The sequence below is a fragment of the Labeo rohita genome, chromosome 3, assembly GCF_022985175.1.
Source record: "Labeo rohita strain BAU-BD-2019 chromosome 3, IGBB_LRoh.1.0, whole genome shotgun sequence".
NCBI classification, from domain to species: Eukaryota; Metazoa; Chordata; class Actinopteri; order Cypriniformes; family Cyprinidae; genus Labeo; species Labeo rohita.
In genome coordinates, this window is record NC_066871.1 from 9,967,669 (window position 1) to 9,984,396 (window position 16,728).

Consider the following 16,728-nt stretch of genomic DNA (forward strand, 5'->3'; position numbering starts at 1 on the left):
CATTTGGACAATTTAAAGGCGACTGTCCCAGTATTTTGATTTTTTTGCACCCGCAGATTTCAGATTTTCAAATAGGTGTATCTCCAAAATATTGCCCTTTTCTAACAAACCGTACATCAACAGAAATCTTATTTATTCAGCTTTCAGATGTGTAAATCTCAATTTTGAGAAATTTAAACTTATGATTGGTTTTGTGGTCCAGGGTCACAAATATACTTGCTTCTCGGCTTTTATGCTTTTATGACATGAGATTAATGTAAACACAGCCCACTGTGAACACTTTTGTAACTCGCATCAACCTTATCAAACTTTATGAACGATTATTTTACGTTCAAGTGGTGTGTATAAGGAACTGGACGCAAACAGAGTAACTTACGGCTGTTTTTAAAGCATGCAGTGCCATGTCCTGTTAAAAATAGCTTAGAATCAATTCAAGAGAGAATCGCGATGCATTTGATTCATCATTGCACCCCTAAAAAACATTATCCACCTTTTTCTTCTGAGTTGGCGCGGCCATGTGTAAATTTTATTTGTCTGGCTTCCGGTCTCATCCATGTCCAGCTATTTTTAGCTGTACAAAACAGCTTGTTTAGCTGCTTGATATTGCAAATTGGTGTTATTTTAGTGTATTATCTTAATTATGAACACACTGGTTTGTAGCACAAACAGTTTTACCATTTACTGCATGCTGTTTTTCATCTCGTTATTTCCCTATAGCGGCTAAAGAACCGAAGTCTTACGCATAAGCTTACTTCCACACTGAGGAAAAAGGTGAATACAGTGAAGAAATTTGTATTTTGCTGCTCTTAGTCACATTGTTTAACCTCATTGCTTGTTTAATTGTGCATAATAATAAATAATAAATTGAATGGGATTTCTAATGTGTCCTGTGTGATGCTGAGGTAATGTTTAATGGCCGCATCTGTTTCAGTCTCTGTCCAGGCCTGCGGCAGATACCTGTGTCTTCATCTGCCGCTCTCTGCTGGCCTTGGCCACAGTGCTGTGGATCTCTGCCTCATAGTCCCTGGCCTTCGCCCTCAGTTTGGCAATGCTACAGCAGCGGAAGTCCTCCGGACTGGGCGCCTCTGACCCCTCCTGATCTCTCGGCCGCTGAAGCATGTCGCTCACGGGGCTGTGGAGAGCTGATGAGGACGGTTTGGACCAATTGGGGCTTTCTCTCTCCTGTTTCCTGTCCCAACCTGGGCTGCTGCTGCTGATGCTGTGGGAATCTGGAGCTGTGCTCCTGCCCGACGACTCCACCTGTCTGTCGTCACTGTCGCGCCGGCCGCACTGCTCCCCTGCCTGGCTCTGGAGCTTCATCTGTCTGCGCATTTTAGCCCTGCGGTTTTGGAACCACACCTGTGGGAACAAAGGGAAAAAATATTGTTATTTTTATTGTGGGTTATATTAAATTATGCAAATTATCACAGTGCTAGTATTGATATCGGTCTTGTAGATTTTTTTTATTTTTTATTTTAGGGATTGTTAGTGGAAAAAATATAAAAATGACTAATTTAGAAAAATCTAAACTAATCTAATCTAAACAGTTTTCCCTTGTTACAGTTTTGCTTCGCAAGTATAATTTTCTTATTCCAAGATTTTCTTTTGTAGAAATTATATAAAAATAACACTAAAAATCATTAGGAAAATTAAAACTCATTAAGAAACTTATTTATTTATTTACAGTTTTGCCTCTCAAGATTTCTTTGATTTTAATAATTTTAATAGAAAAAAATCAATAGGAAAATCAAAACTTGTTAAGAAAATCCAAATAGTTTTTCCGCTTTTACATATTTTGTATAAAGTAAATTTCATATTTTTTTTGTAGGGAGAAATATAAAAACAACTTAAAAAATCATAAACAAAATAAAATTCATGAAGAAAATACAAATGTTTTATATTTATATGCCTCTTAAGTAGATTTCTTTTTGTTTTAAGAATTTTTTGTTAAAAAAAAACAGATTGATTAAGAAAATAATTAGGAAAGTAACAACTCATTAAGAAAATCTTTTTTTCTCTCTTTTCCCAGTTTAGCTTCTTCTTATTTTTTATTTATTTTTCTTTAGAAAAAAATTACTAATTAAGAAAATCAGAACTCATTAAGAAAATATAAGTTTCTTTCCTCTCCTGTAAAGTAAATTTCAGAAATTTTTAATAGGAAAAATTTTGAAATAAACTCCTCAAGTAAATCATTAAAAAGAACTTCATTTATTAAGAAAATCTAACAAGATTTCTCTTATTTTAATATTTTGTGTAATAGGAAAAAAATCACCCTTTAAGAAAATCATTAGCATTCCCCCCCTCTTTTCATTTTTTTCTTGTAAAGTAATTTTCAAATATTTTTTAGTAGAAAAAATATCTAAAAACCTTGTTCGTAAACACTTCATATGATTTCAGAAAATCTAAGTTTTTTTTCCTTTTATAGTTTAAATTAGTTAATAGTTATATAATTAGTTATAGTTTAAAAAATAAAAATAATAATATATTATATGTTAAGAAAATAATTAGAAAAGTAAAAACTCATTATAAAAAATGTAAATATTTTATTTTCTTTTTCCATTTTTCCCCCTTTGCTTTGCTTATCAAGTAAATTTATTTTACTTGAAAATCTAAATCTAAAATACATTTATTATTATTATTATTATTATTATTTAGAAGTTTTTAAATGTTATCACGTCACTACAACATTTCCTCACTGAAAAGGTTAGGGACAAAAAAAGCACTTTAAAGAAAAACAATGCTGCAAATTTTGTAACATTAAAAAAATAAATACCAATCTTAGCAATGGCTCTGAGAAACATTTAGTAAATATTTAGTCAAAGAGTGCAACGCAAAGGCAACCTGCACTCTGGCCTCTATGAGGTCCAGTCTGAGGGCCAGGGCTTCTCTCATGAAGACGTCTGGGTAGTGTGTGCTCTCGAAGGCCTTCTCCAGCTCCTCCAGCTGCCAGCTGCTGTAGTTGGCCCGAGCTCGCCGCTGCTTCACTGGCCGGGGTTCATCTGGAAGCCACATCGCAGCCACCAATTAGACAATTGCCAGAGGCTGACAAGGAACTAATGGCTCTAGATTGGATAATTAGCGCAGCGTTCATTAAGCCCTCTTCAGCAGAGCCGGATAATTGATTGTTAGTTACGAGTTGTTAGCCAATCCTTTGTAAACATTTTGAATCCTATTAAATACTGTAAAATGAGGATGGACAATTATGAGAGAATATGATTCACAAATGGCCGCTCTTAATGAACGCTACACATACGCATTATTAAGAGCAAATCACCTACATAAATATACAACACCCAGAGCTACCTCACCAGTCAGGATTTTTGGCATACAACACATTATATAAGAGCGCAATCTTATCTCAAAGGTTTTATTTACATATTTTATTACACAGCTCTCTTGAATACATGATCGTGATTAGCCAGTTATTAAATTGATTGTTGTCATAGGCTATTTATTTCTTAAATGTCTCTTGCATTACTATGCGGCCTCTTCCTTCACAAATAATGAAGAGATTTCAACTCTAAATAAATATTTAATGTCCAGATATTCATTTATTTAGTAAGCAGTCTTGTAATAAGTGATAATAAATGATGTAATAAAATAATCAATATCAGGGTGAAAATAGATCTAAGCAGTCTTTAAGTCTTTAGCCGTCGTCAAGAAACTCTTCCATTTACGCTGACCCTCTTACACTAGCACTCCCTGTTCTGTTTCTGTTTTATCTACTTGCTTTTATTTTTATTATAAAAAAACTGACCCTCTAACACTAGCACTCTCTGTTCTATTTCTATTGTACTTGTTTTCTTATATTTATTATTTATAAAAAAAACCCTGACCCTTTAACACTAGCATTGTTTCTTGTATTTCTATTATTTCGACTTGTTTCCTTTTATTTACTGTTTATCAAAAACTTGACCCTCTAACACTAGAACTCTCTATTCTCTTTCTATTCTATTTCTTTTTATAAAAAATGATCCTCTAACACTAACACTCTCTATTCTGTTTCTATTCTATTTCTTTTTATGTTTATAAAAAATAAAATGGTCTTCTAACACGACCACTCTCTATTTTATTTCTATTCTATTTTTATTTAATAAAAAACTTGATCCTCTAACACCAGCACTCTCTATTCTATCTATTCTAGTTCTTTTTCTTTTTATTTATTAAAAACTTGCTCCTCTAACATACCACTCTCTATTCTATTTCTGTTCTATTTCTTTGTATTTTGTTTAAACAACTCTCTATCTGATTTCAATTCTATTTGTTTTTATTTATTAAAATCCTTGATCCTTTAACACCAGCACTCTATATTCTATTTCTATCCTATTTTTTTGTATTTAATTCTTGACCCCAACACTAGCACTTTCCATTCTATTTCTATTCTATTTTTTTCTTTTTCGTTATTAAAAAACTTGATCCTCTAACACTAGCACTCTCTATTCTATTTCTGTTCTGTTTCATTTTATTTATTAAAATACTTGATCCTCTAACACTCTCTATTCTGTTTCTTTTTGTTTTTTTATTTATTTAAAAAACGTGACCCTCTAACACTAGCACTCTACATTGCATTTCTTTTCTATTTATTTTTATTTATTAAAACAAACTTGATCCCCCAACACTAACACTCTCTATTCTATTTCTTTTCTTTATTTATTTACAAAACTTGACCCTCTAACACTAGCACTCTACACTGCATTTCTATTCTATTTATTTTTATTTATTAAAACAAACTTGACCCTCTAACACTAGCACTCTACACTGCATTTCTATTCTATTTATTTTTATTTATTAAAACAAACTTGACCCTCTAACACTAGCACTCTACACTGCATTTCTATTCTATTTATTTTTATTTATTAAAACAAACTTGACCCTCTAACACTAGCACTCTACACTGCATTTCTATTCTATTTATTTTTATTTATTAAAACAAACTTGATCCTCTAACACTAGCACTCTCTATTCTATTAACCTTTTCATTTCTTAAAAAACTCGACCCTCTAATACTAGCACTGTCTATTCTATTTCTTTTTCTTATTATTTATTAAAACACTTGATCCTCTCACACTAACACTTTCTGTTGTATTTTGATTCTTTCTTTTTATTTCTGTTCTGTTTACTTATTTGTATATATGAAAAACTTGACCCTCTAACACTAGCACTTTTTATTCTATTTCTACTCTATTTATGAATTTTTTTATTTCTTAAAAAAAACTTAACCCTCTAACACCAGCATTGTCTATTCTATTTCTACTCTATTAATCTTTTTATTTCTTAAAAAACCTGATCCTCTAAAACTAGCACACTCTATTCTATTTCTGTTCTATTTATTAATATTTTTATTTCTTAAAAAAACATGACCCTCTAACACTAGCACTCTATTATATTTCTATTTCTGTTTCTTTTAATTGATTAAAAACGTAATCCTCTAACACTAGCACACTCTATTCTATTTCTATTTCTTTTTCTTATTATTTATTAAAACACTGATCCTCTAACACCAGCACCGTCTATTCTATTTCCATTCTGTTTCTTTTTATTTATTAAAAAAACTTGATCCTCTTAACACTCTCTATTCTATTTCTATTCTATTTAATAATCTTTTTATTTCTTAAAAAACTCGACCCTCTAACACTAGCACTATCTATTCTATTTCTATTCTATTTTTTTATTTATTAAAAACTTGATCCTCTAACACTCTCTATTCTATTTTTTTTATTTCTGTTCTATTTACAGAATTGTATTTATTAAAAACTTGACCCTCTAACACTAGCACTCTATTATATTTCTATTTCTTTTTATTTATTAAGAAACTTAATCCTCTAACACAAGCACACTCTATTCTATTTCTATTCACTTTTTATTTATTAAGAAATGTGATCCTCTAACACTCTCTATTCTACTTCTATTCTGTCTACTTGTTTTCTTTTATTTATCATTAAAAAACTTGACCCTCTCACAATATTTCTATCTACCAAGTTAATTTTTTTATTAATATGTATTGCGTTAGACTAACTAGGACTTGTCACAGCACTTACATATTGTTGCTCTTTTGTTTTGTAAGTCACTGGATAAAAGTGTCTACTAAAAGACTTTTTTATAAAAAAAAAAAACGCTTGTCCTCTGTATAGATTTCATAAAATAAAAGTTCTCCTGAAAATTTTATTGAAAACAAATAAATAAATAAAAGATGCCATATTAGACATTACTAAAAAGAGTAACATATAGGCTGCAACGAGCTCACCGATATTCTCAGCATGTTGTCCTGTGGACTGAGCAGCCAATAGCAGAGCCTGTTTGCAGGGCTCGGGCTGCAGGTAACTGCGCAGGAGCTCGTAGCTGAGCAGAGGCCCGGGGATGAAGATCTGCGGAGAGGTCAACCTGCTAGGAAACGCTGGGAAGAAGTGTGCAGCCGAAGAGTGGAAGACTGCAGAAGACAGAGGAGACACCAAATGCCCAGTGCCAAACATGGCCCAAGTTCAGCAAGGTCCTTAGTGTTACAAGAGGTCCGAAACGTAAAGAAGAACAAACTAGACATCCAGCTCCAAGAGAACTTCTTAGAAGATCCAGAGTCAAGACAACTTTTCTCACCTGAGTCAGGTGTGAGTCCCACCCTCTCCTTGAGTCACATGACTCACCTATGACCACTAATCCTAGTAAAACAGGGCCGGGTTTGAGGGAAATCACCCAATCATAGGGGACCATTGATTCCATGCTTCATTTAAGAGAGGTTTCTTACAGCATCATTCTTCAGCAGACGTCCATCGGTGACACCTAATGCCTCCTAATCCACACCTCGGCTACTCTGAAAGAGTAAATGAGTAATATTCCACCATTTCCATTTGGGGAGGAGTGCTGTAAATGGAAAGGCCTGTCATTCTGAAGTATTCCACAGACAAGTTCAGGCACTCTTCAGCTTCTGTGTTCACTTATTAATATGACAAAGCAGACGTTTGGAATTGGAGTGTGGCGAGAAAACGGGAAAAAAGCACCGTTCCAGATCTGCAAACGCTTTCAAAGACACGTACAACCGCTAGAGAGACCTGTTTGTCGCCCGCGCTCCGCTGTCGGGGGTACAAGGGTTAGATCTTAAAGCGCGTCGATGTAACAGATGGATATTAAATCATTAAGGGAGAATCAAAAGGTTCACAGCAGAGAAACGTTCGGTAAGGAAACCCAATACAAACAGCTTTAGTCGAAACCTGCAGAGAGTGCAAACAAACAGCCTCTGTTTACACAGTAAACACATCACGCTAATTGGCCCACATAATTGACATTCATTTACAAGCCCATTTGCAGCATTTGGGTGTTTGTATGACATTCATTTGCGATACAACATGACTAAATGAAAAAATCCTTCAGGAAAGGCTTTGATGAGCTTTCGTAATCAACATGCTTCTCCTTGGCGAAAGCGTCTGAAATGGAGAATGTGTGGCATCAACTGGGAATTCTGCTGTCAGATTAAAACCCGACGCCTTTGTTCCAAAAGACGTCTAAGCCTGTTATCTCACTCAAAGACTTCTTCACATTAGGAATAAGATCACCTGTCCAAACAAGGTGTATTGTTCAGTCCTGAGCTAAGGACAGAGTTCACTAACAATGGTTTTGGGTCATGGATCTCCGGTCTTTGAAAACAGATCACTTTCCCAACTAAGACGACCAAATTGTACTTAGAGAGGAATGCCGTGCTATTCACTACAGCGCTTCAAACAGGAAATTCTGAGTCAGAATTATGCGCTTCTCAGGTACGTACTAGAGTGCTGTTAAATAAATAGCTCATCCAAAATTGATTCTGTCATCATTTACTCACCCTCATGTTTTTTTCAAGCCTGCATGACTTTTTTCTGTGGTGCACAAACGTTACATTTCTGAAGAATGTTATATTTTCCGTATAATAAACGGTGATGAGAATTAAGGGTGTCATGTTCCAAACTTTATTAAACATCATTAATGTGGTTCATTTGACTTCATGAGAAAAATACAGATAAACAAATCAAATTTCCCAAATATTCATCCATCCATCACATATTAGCTTGATCTAAAACTTGTTTTCTTTCTGCACAAACAGTATTCTCGTTCATAAAATTAAGGTTGATCCACTGATGTCACACAGAGTATTTAAACAATGTCTTTACTACCTTTTTGGGTCTTGAATGTGTCAGTTATGTTGCTGTCTATGCAGGGTCAGAAAGCTCTCAAATGTAATAAAAAATATCCTAATTTGTGTTCTGAAGATGAACGAGGTCTTACAGGTTCAGAATGACCTGAGGGTGAGTAATTAATGACAGAACTTTTTAAAAATCTGAACATATTTTAAAACACTAGACATCAAATGCTTGCCGACTTTGGTCATTATAAACTAAACAAATGAAGATCACACAAACAAATTATTCAGTTATAGAAGTTTAAATTTACTAAAAAATGCACTGTACAATTTTTATTTTATTTTATATAAAATACATATTTTACATAACAGGTTTTTCCCTAAATTGGATGTCAGATTGAAGCCTTATGTCTAAATAAGTTATGTTCCAAATTTGAAGTTGATATAAAAAAAAATTGAGGTTCCTGTGAAAGTTTGTTTAGGGGGTTATACCACAAACAGCCACCGGGTGCTATCCAAACTAGAATAGATTTTTTTTTCTTTTTTCTGTCACAAATGTCAAAATGTCAATCACAAAATAACCAATCCAAATATGAAATCCTGAGACTCAGATCTATCTAATGATATGTTTTTGTCGAGATTATAAAAAGTTTGGATTCTAAAAGACCATAATGCATTTTGTAATAAGACACTTGACACCGCCGCTAAGGGGGAGGAGACCACCAAAAGATTTTACAGTACAATGGTTCCATGGTAACACAACGTCCGATTTCAAAATGGTTCTCATAGGATGATTTTTGGGCTTCTAAGCTTTCAAATGATTTATAATTTAATATTTGATAGAAAAAAAGGACAATGAAAAAAAGAGCACCAAGCGTCCCACATGTGGGACGGTAACAATTAAAGGGTTAACTCACAAACTCACACAGAAACATGCATCATTATTAAGAAACTTGTGACAAATGAGTGTTCCAAAAACAATACACTATCATTCAAAAGCTTTTGAACAGTAAGATTTTTTAGTGTTTTTTTTAAAAAGAAGTCTCTTCTGCTCACCAAGCCTGCATTTATTTGATCCAAGAACAGCAAAAACAGTAACATTTTGAAAGATTTTTACTATTTGAAATAACTGTTTTCTATTTGAATATATTTTTAAAATGTAATTTATTCCTGTGATCAAAGCTAAATTTTCAGCATCATTACTCCTTCAGAAATCATTCTAATATGCTGATCTGCTGTTCAAGAGACATTTTTAATTTTTTATTATTTTTATGAATATTTAAAACAGTTGAGTACATTTTTGATGAGTAGCAAGATCCAAAAATCAGCATTTATCTGAAATAAAAAGCTTTTGTAATATTATACACTGTACCATATAAAGCTTGGCATTTTTTTTTATGAAAATAAATTATAGAAATTAATACTTTTATTTGGCAAGGATGCTTTAAATTGATGAAAAGTGATGAGAAATACATTTATAATGTTACAAAATATTTCTATTTTGGATAAATGCTGTTCTTCTGAACGTCCTACTTATCAAAGAAACCTGAAAAAATTCTACTCAGCTGTTTTCAACATAATAATAATAATAATAATAATAATAATAAATGTTTTTTGAGCAGCAAATCAGAATATTAGAATGATTTCTGAAGGATCATGTGACTGGAGAAATGATGCTAAAATTCTGCTTTGAAATCACAGTAATAAATGACATTTTAAAAAATATTCAAATAGAAAACAGTTATTTTAAATAGTAAACATATTTCAATATTGTACTGTTTTTGCTGTACTTAGGCTTGGTGAGCAGAAGAGACTTCTTTAAAAAACATTAAAAATCTTAAACTTTAAAAAACAAAAACTTTCAAGTGGTAGTGTATGTGTTCTAAAATTGCCTCAAAATATCAAACATGTTTGATATCCTCTGACCTGCAAATAAAAATTCAGAGGCTGCGCCCATCATACATTATGCACTTTTCTGTGAAATCTGTCAACTCTGGCTGCCCAAAATCTGCAGTCTGGCTCTGATTTTTGAAAACTAGCAACGACCTCTGCAGACTGTAATTCGGGGTAAAGACATGGGCAAAAGTCAAGTAGTGTATTCCAGCCTTACGTTCGAGTCAAACTCAAGCTTACTAAAGACAAGTAAACAGTCATAGATTAAATAAGAATAAGAACCTAATTACAAGCAACAGGACAAAAAAGCTACAGTGCAAATGCTACACTGTATAAAGTAATGAGAATTAGAGAACATAAGAGTTTTTCGACATACCTTAACTGTCATGAACCCAGTTCATGAGTTTAGGCAGAGTAAGACAAAGGAGCGTTTGACATTAAAAAGTATATAAATTTTATTAATTTTATGAAAATAACCGATCGTTTTGCTAGATAAGACCCTTCTTTCTAGGCTGGGATCGTTTACAACTACATTTGGGGTCATTTGAAGCCACATTTAAACTGCATTTTGGAAGTTCAAACTCGGAGCACCGTAGAAGTCCACTATATGGACAAAAATGCTGAAATGTTTTCCTCAAAAAACATAATTTCTTTACGACTGAAGAAAGAAAGACATGAACGTCTTGGATGACAAGAAGGCGAGTACATTATCTGTAAATTTTTGTTCTGGAAGTGGACTTCTCCTTTAACCATTCAAGGCCTATAAAGTGTAGAAAATAACTTGGTTTAATACTCCACCATCTTTCAACAGTCTCTCATACAACTCATGATTTCTTTTTCACTGCTGATAGCGTCTTAATGGCTTAAAATCACTTGTTTTTTAATTGCATTGCTTAAAAATGCATGTAATATGTTTTCATGACCACATAGCACGTCATGCAACGTCATGTGAGTGTGTAACAGCGATAAAGACTCCAGATCTCCAGAAGGATCAGTACATTACTAGAATCATCTACAATGTCCTACAGCAGAACAAAACTGCAGGTATGAAGGTGAGTAAACGATGACAGAATTGTCATATTTGTGTGAACTCAGACTGAATCACTGGTCGTAACACAGTAACATAGAAAAAAAAAAGAGGCTAGTGGATGATGGAGAGCTTGAAATAACAGAAATTCTTCCTGTTTCAGACATTCATGCTGAAAGCAGACAGCATCACGCTCCGAACATCTGCATCCCTGTTGCTGACGGATAAGCGCAGAGTTGTCATGATCTCTCTGAGAACAAAACACAGGTGTGTGAATTAATTCCCGGGAACATTTCACCTCACAATCATCTTCATCCACTCCTCTATCCGCTAATCAGATCAAACTGCAGAGAGACTCAAGAGCTGTCACCAGCAACAGCGCTAACCGCTAATCCCGCGCTAACTTTGATCAGATCCAGACATCCACGATACACAGCTGGGCCGATCTTGGCAGAGTGAGTCACTGACTTTAAGGCCACAACAGCAGTGAAGGACAAAAACTGTTGAGGCAGCTGTCAAAACATGGAGGGATCTAAGTCCAATACCTGCTTTCGTCATACTTTCAGAATGGTAATTATTGTAGTATGCTTGTATACACTTTTCCAGCAACAATCTGGCAGGGCTCAAATACATCTGGAGATGCAGAAATGTCACTTTTTATCCTAAAGGCACAATGGTGAAAGTACATAAATCACCCCTCACATTAAAAAATTGTATATGCGAAGTCAAAGAGATTTCAGACACATCACACTCTTAAAAATAAAGGTTCTTTTTAAAGGCTCTTCACAGCGATGCCATAGAAGAACCATTTTTGGTTCCACAAAGAACCATTCAGTCAAAGGTTCTTTAAAGAACCATCTCTTTCTTACCTTTTTATAATCACAAAGAACCTTTTGTGAAACAGAAAGGTTCTTCAAATGTTAAAGGTTCTTTATGGAACCATTTAAACAAAAAAGGTTCTTCTATGGCATCGTGAAGCACCTTTATTTTTAAGAGTGTAGGGCAACAATGGCAGCAGATCCTGCAGGCCTGTATTGATCTTTTAGGTTCACACTCGTCCGAGACTGTTCGCCGTCATTTGAATACACAGGGGCTTAAACCACAACTTACAGCATCACAGTGCTTCTGGGCTTTAGTGAAGACGTACAAGGAGATAAAAAAGAGTGAATTTTATTTGAGGAATCAAGACGAGCGTGAAAATTCCATTGGGGGTGAAGTTGCTAATATCAGTTGTTTTAATACGGAATCCTAATTAAAGTAAATCAATGAAATAGAAAATGGGAAATAGACTACGTAAACATCATCAAACAATAAACAGAGAATACTATTTGATTCAAGATGCAATTTCTCATTTCAAATGTTTTTTTATTGTGCACAAGTTCTCTTGATTGAGATATTTCTGATGCTGGATCATAATTTAAAGGGGTTAATTGTCTCTGCAGCAACAGGAAATGATTCTTGCATTAATATGTGGCTGTTGAATGCAAGCTTGAACTACAATCTTAAAGAGAAAGAAAGGTAACTCACTAAACAGCAAAACTAACCATATTCTTTTATATGCATATTATCCATAAAATGCAATTAATTCAAAAATTGCTCTCAACTGCTTTTGCTTCAGCACCCAGATATTTACATTGGACAGAATGTGGCAACCACATTACCAAAACTGTATATTGTGTAAAATAAAAATAAATAAATAAATATAAACACAATAACTAACTAAATAAATAAATAATAATTATAAACACAATAAATAAATAAATAAATAAACTACTACTACTACACTGTAAAAAACCCCCCCCCCCAAAAAAAAAACCCCACACAATTTGTTGAGTTAACTTAAAAAAATTGTTACCCTGCAGACTTAAAATTGTAAGTTCAGTCAACTCAAATAAGTTTAGTCAACTTAAAATGTTAAGTTGTACTAAGTAAAAACTTTTTTTGAGATTTTTGAGATGACCAAACAAACAATTTGGTTTGTTAAACTTAAAAGCTGGGCTTGTTACCCAGCTGCCTTAAAAGTTTAAGTTGAATGAACTCAAATATCTAAGTTGTCACTTAGTACAACTTAACATTTCAACTTCACTAAATTGTTGATTGAACTTACAATTTTAAGGCAGCAGGGTAACAAATTATTTTAAGTTGACGCAACAAAATTTCAAATAAATTGTTTAAATTGCTTCAAAAATATTTATATTTCAAATAAATTCTGTTATTTAAACTACTTCAGAAATATTTCTTTCCAATACATTATTTTAACTACTTCAAAAATATTTATATTTCAAATCAATTTTATTTAGACTACTTTAAAATATCTCCATTTCAAATAAATTCTGTAACTGAAACTACTTCAAAAATATTTCCATTTCAAATAAATTCTGTTAAACTACTTCAAAAATATTTCTATTTAAAAATTGTTATTAAAACTACAAAAAATTTATACTTCAAATAAATATTATTTAAACTACTTCAAAAATATTTATACTTCACAAAAAAATGTTATTTAAACTACTTCATAAATATTTCATTGAAACTAATTTAAAATGTTTCTATTTCAAATCAATTCTGTTATTTAAACTACAAAAATATTTCTGTTTCAAATACATTTTATTTAAACTACTTAAAAGTATTTCCATTTCAAATAAATTCTGTTATTAAAACTACAACAACATATTTCTACTTCAAATAAATTTTATTTAAACTACTGCAAAAATATTTCTACTTCAAATAAATTCTGTTGTTAAAACTACTTAGAAATATTTTTGAAGTAGTTTAAATAAATTATTTGAAGTAGAAATATTTTTGAAGTAGTTTAAATAATTTATTTGAACTATTTAAACTACTTCAAAATATTTCCATTTCAAATACATTCTGTTATTTAAACTACTTCAAAAATATTTCTATTCCAAATATATTCTGTTATTAAAACTACTTCAAAAATATTTATACTTCAAATAAATCTGGTTATTTAAACTACTTCAAAAATATTTCTATTTCAAATAAATTCTGTTATTTAAACTAAACTAAATTAGAATGATTTCTGAAGGATCATGTGACACTGGAGACTAATGATGATGAAAATAAATGAATTACATTTTAAAATAAATTAATATAGATAGCAGGTATGCATTTAGCTTAAATAAAGGTAGTTTGAAAAATGCATCATTAAACCGATCAGGTCATTCCTCAGTGTCTGATATCAGCTCAGAAGCGATCAAATTCTCCTGAGGATATGCCAGCACAGGCTCTTGGAACAATGCATAATAACATTAATACACACTGGAGTGACACTCAAGAATACACAACACCTGAAACACTAAACATGATGGATGACTGTCCATGAGTCATGGGAAAATGCCTTCATTTTCAGACAAAACAGTTGTTGCACTCTTACAAGCGCAAGTGAAAATGAAGATCCATTATTTGAGTCACTACGATTACAACAGGATGACTTTCTCCCCATTTCCTTTCATTAAAACGTGCCTCACAGATCACAGTCAGGCTTCTGGTCATTACATCCTACTCAAACAAAAATCATGAAAAAACAAAAGTGATACATCGGTAAGAATATTTTAGTTATCTCAGGTAATTGTATCTCTCAGGCAGTGAGCTGATTGCTTTAGTCCTGGATCACTGGCAATGGGATAAACCTGAGAGCCCAGGCTGCTTTTCATGTCAAAACCTTCAAGGAGAGCGGCTGCGATCCAAAAGCAATCACACTTTACACTTCAAAGCGCAAGGGAAAAGGGAGGCGAGAGCCGGTCCGCATTTTTTCCACGCTAGCCAGGCACAACTCATGCGTGGAGGAAGAGGAGATGATCTAAGCGAAGGAGCCGTTGAGGAACACAGAGCCGACAGGTGTGTGCAGGCAGGTAGCGGCACATCTCTGTCCCTCCCAAAGGTGAGACATAAGCAGTGCTTCACTCTTCTTCGCTCCACTCTGGCACTTTACCATTTATTTGTGGTCACCTGCTGGTACTTGTGCATATTTGCTACCCTTACAAAAATTAGCAGGGCAATTAATCAGAGTTAAAAGAGTTACTGATACAACAAGAAAAGTTTGGTGCAGTTGCCCTGCAACATATTTGGACAATGAAATGGGAGCATTTGGGTGACGTTAGAAAGTGAAGAAAAGTTAGTTCAAAAGAAAAAAAAGTCTAATTTTCAAGTGCAGTTTAGTATACAAATATATTTTGTTTCATATTCATCAAAGACCAAAGCAAAAAATATTTTGTCATTGGGTAATTGTGATCTGTGTATTTTGTGTGAAATGGGTGATTTTTTGGACACTATTTCATTTAGAAAAAGTGTCCATCAAAATGTTATTATTGGTATTTTCTAATTTAATTATTTAATAATGTCATGTAAGATATACACTACTGATGACAAGTTTAGTGTCAGTAAGAATTTTTTTTGTTTTAAAAAATTAATAGTTTTTATTCAGCAAGGACACATTAAATTAATCAAAAGTGGCAATACATTTTACAGAATATTTTAAACAAAACCTGTATTTCATTTACAAAAGTATATTCTAAAATATATTAAAATAGAAACCAGTTATTTTTGATTGTAACACTATTTCACAATGTTACTGTTTTTACTATTTTTGATTAAATAAAACCAGCCTTGGTGAACATAAAAGACGTCTTACCATTCAAAATATCTTCAAAATGTTAAAAATGTTAAATTACCATTATTTTTATAATCATTTTTGGCCAACTGATAAAAATAATAGTTTGATCTGAATTCATAGTCTGTTATTATTAAGTCATTTAACCCTTTAACTGTTACCGTGCCCCCTGTGGGACGCTTAAGTTTACTTCACCATAAAACAAATAAATCCGTATCTAACCATGACAAAACTATACATTGTTGGAAAGGTCCAAGACTCCTAAATAGATATTTTACCATACTTTTGTGTTACAATTATGTAGGAAAAGTAATAGATTAATATATGTCAAGAGAGCAACTTAAAATGTACGGTTAATTATTTTCATGTTATGGCTGATAACTGATAAATTAAATACTGAAATATTAAAACTATTCAAATAAAATGTTAAACTATAGTATTTCAGCATTTTTCTCCATATAATGGACTGGTATGGACCTGATTTTGAACTTCCAAAATGCAGTTTACATGCGGCTTCAAACGATCCCAAATGTGGTTGTAAATAATCCCAGCTGAGAAAGAAGGGTCTTATCTAGCGAAATGATTGGTTATTTTTATTAACAAATTACAGTTTAAATACTTTTTATTCTCAAACGCTCGTCTTGCCTTTCTCTCAAGACAGTTAGGGTATGTTGAAAAACTCCACTCGTATTTTCTCCAACTTCAAAAATCATTTAAAAATCACTGCAGAAGTACCGACCCAGTCTTTGCAAAGTGAACATGCAAAGAAGATCAAACACCCTTAACAAAAAAGGTAAAACAGGGATATAGGACGATTTTGAAGTTGAGGGAGAACATCAGATGGTTTTTTGACATACCCTAACTGTCAAGGAGAGAAAGGCAAGATGAGCGTTTGAGAATAAAATGTATTTAAATTGTATTATTTTTATGAAAATAACTGATCGTTTCGGTAGCTGGGATCATTTACAAGTGCATTTGGGATCATTTGAAGCCACATTTAAACTGCATTTTGGAAGTTCAAAAACTGTAGCAGTCCATTATATGGAGAAAAATGCTGAAATGTTTTCCTCAAAA

The 16,728-nt window shown here is 32.8% G+C and overlaps 1 protein-coding gene across 1 annotated transcript; it reads right to left on the reverse strand.

The window, feature by feature from the left end:
• On the reverse strand, nucleotides 1-6,502 carry si:dkey-43p13.5 (paired mesoderm homeobox protein 1). Its single transcript, XM_051105579.1, has 3 exons — nucleotides 6,245-6,502; nucleotides 2,842-2,999; nucleotides 1-1,359 (listed from the first exon to the last, which is right to left on the reverse strand). Exons 1-3 carry the CDS (start codon nucleotides 6,468-6,470, stop codon nucleotides 928-930), a joined length of 816 nt encoding a protein of 271 aa, XP_050961536.1. The 5' UTR covers nucleotides 6,471-6,502; the 3' UTR covers nucleotides 1-927.
• Between the last annotated feature and the right edge of the window lie 10,226 nt (nucleotides 6,503-16,728).

Coding starts and splice junctions, on each gene's coding strand:
- si:dkey-43p13.5 (XM_051105579.1), bottom strand. CDS start 6,470: ATGTTTGGCACTGGGCATTTGGTGTCTCCTCTGTCTTCTGCAGTCTTC. Junction 3,000..6,244: donor ACAACATGCTGAGAATATCG/GTGAGCTCGTTG, acceptor TGTGGCTTCCAG/ATGAACCCCGGCCAGTGAAG. Junction 1,360..2,841: donor TCATAGAGGCCAGAGTGCAG/GTTGCCTTTGCG, acceptor TTGTTCCCACAG/GTGTGGTTCCAAAACCGCAG.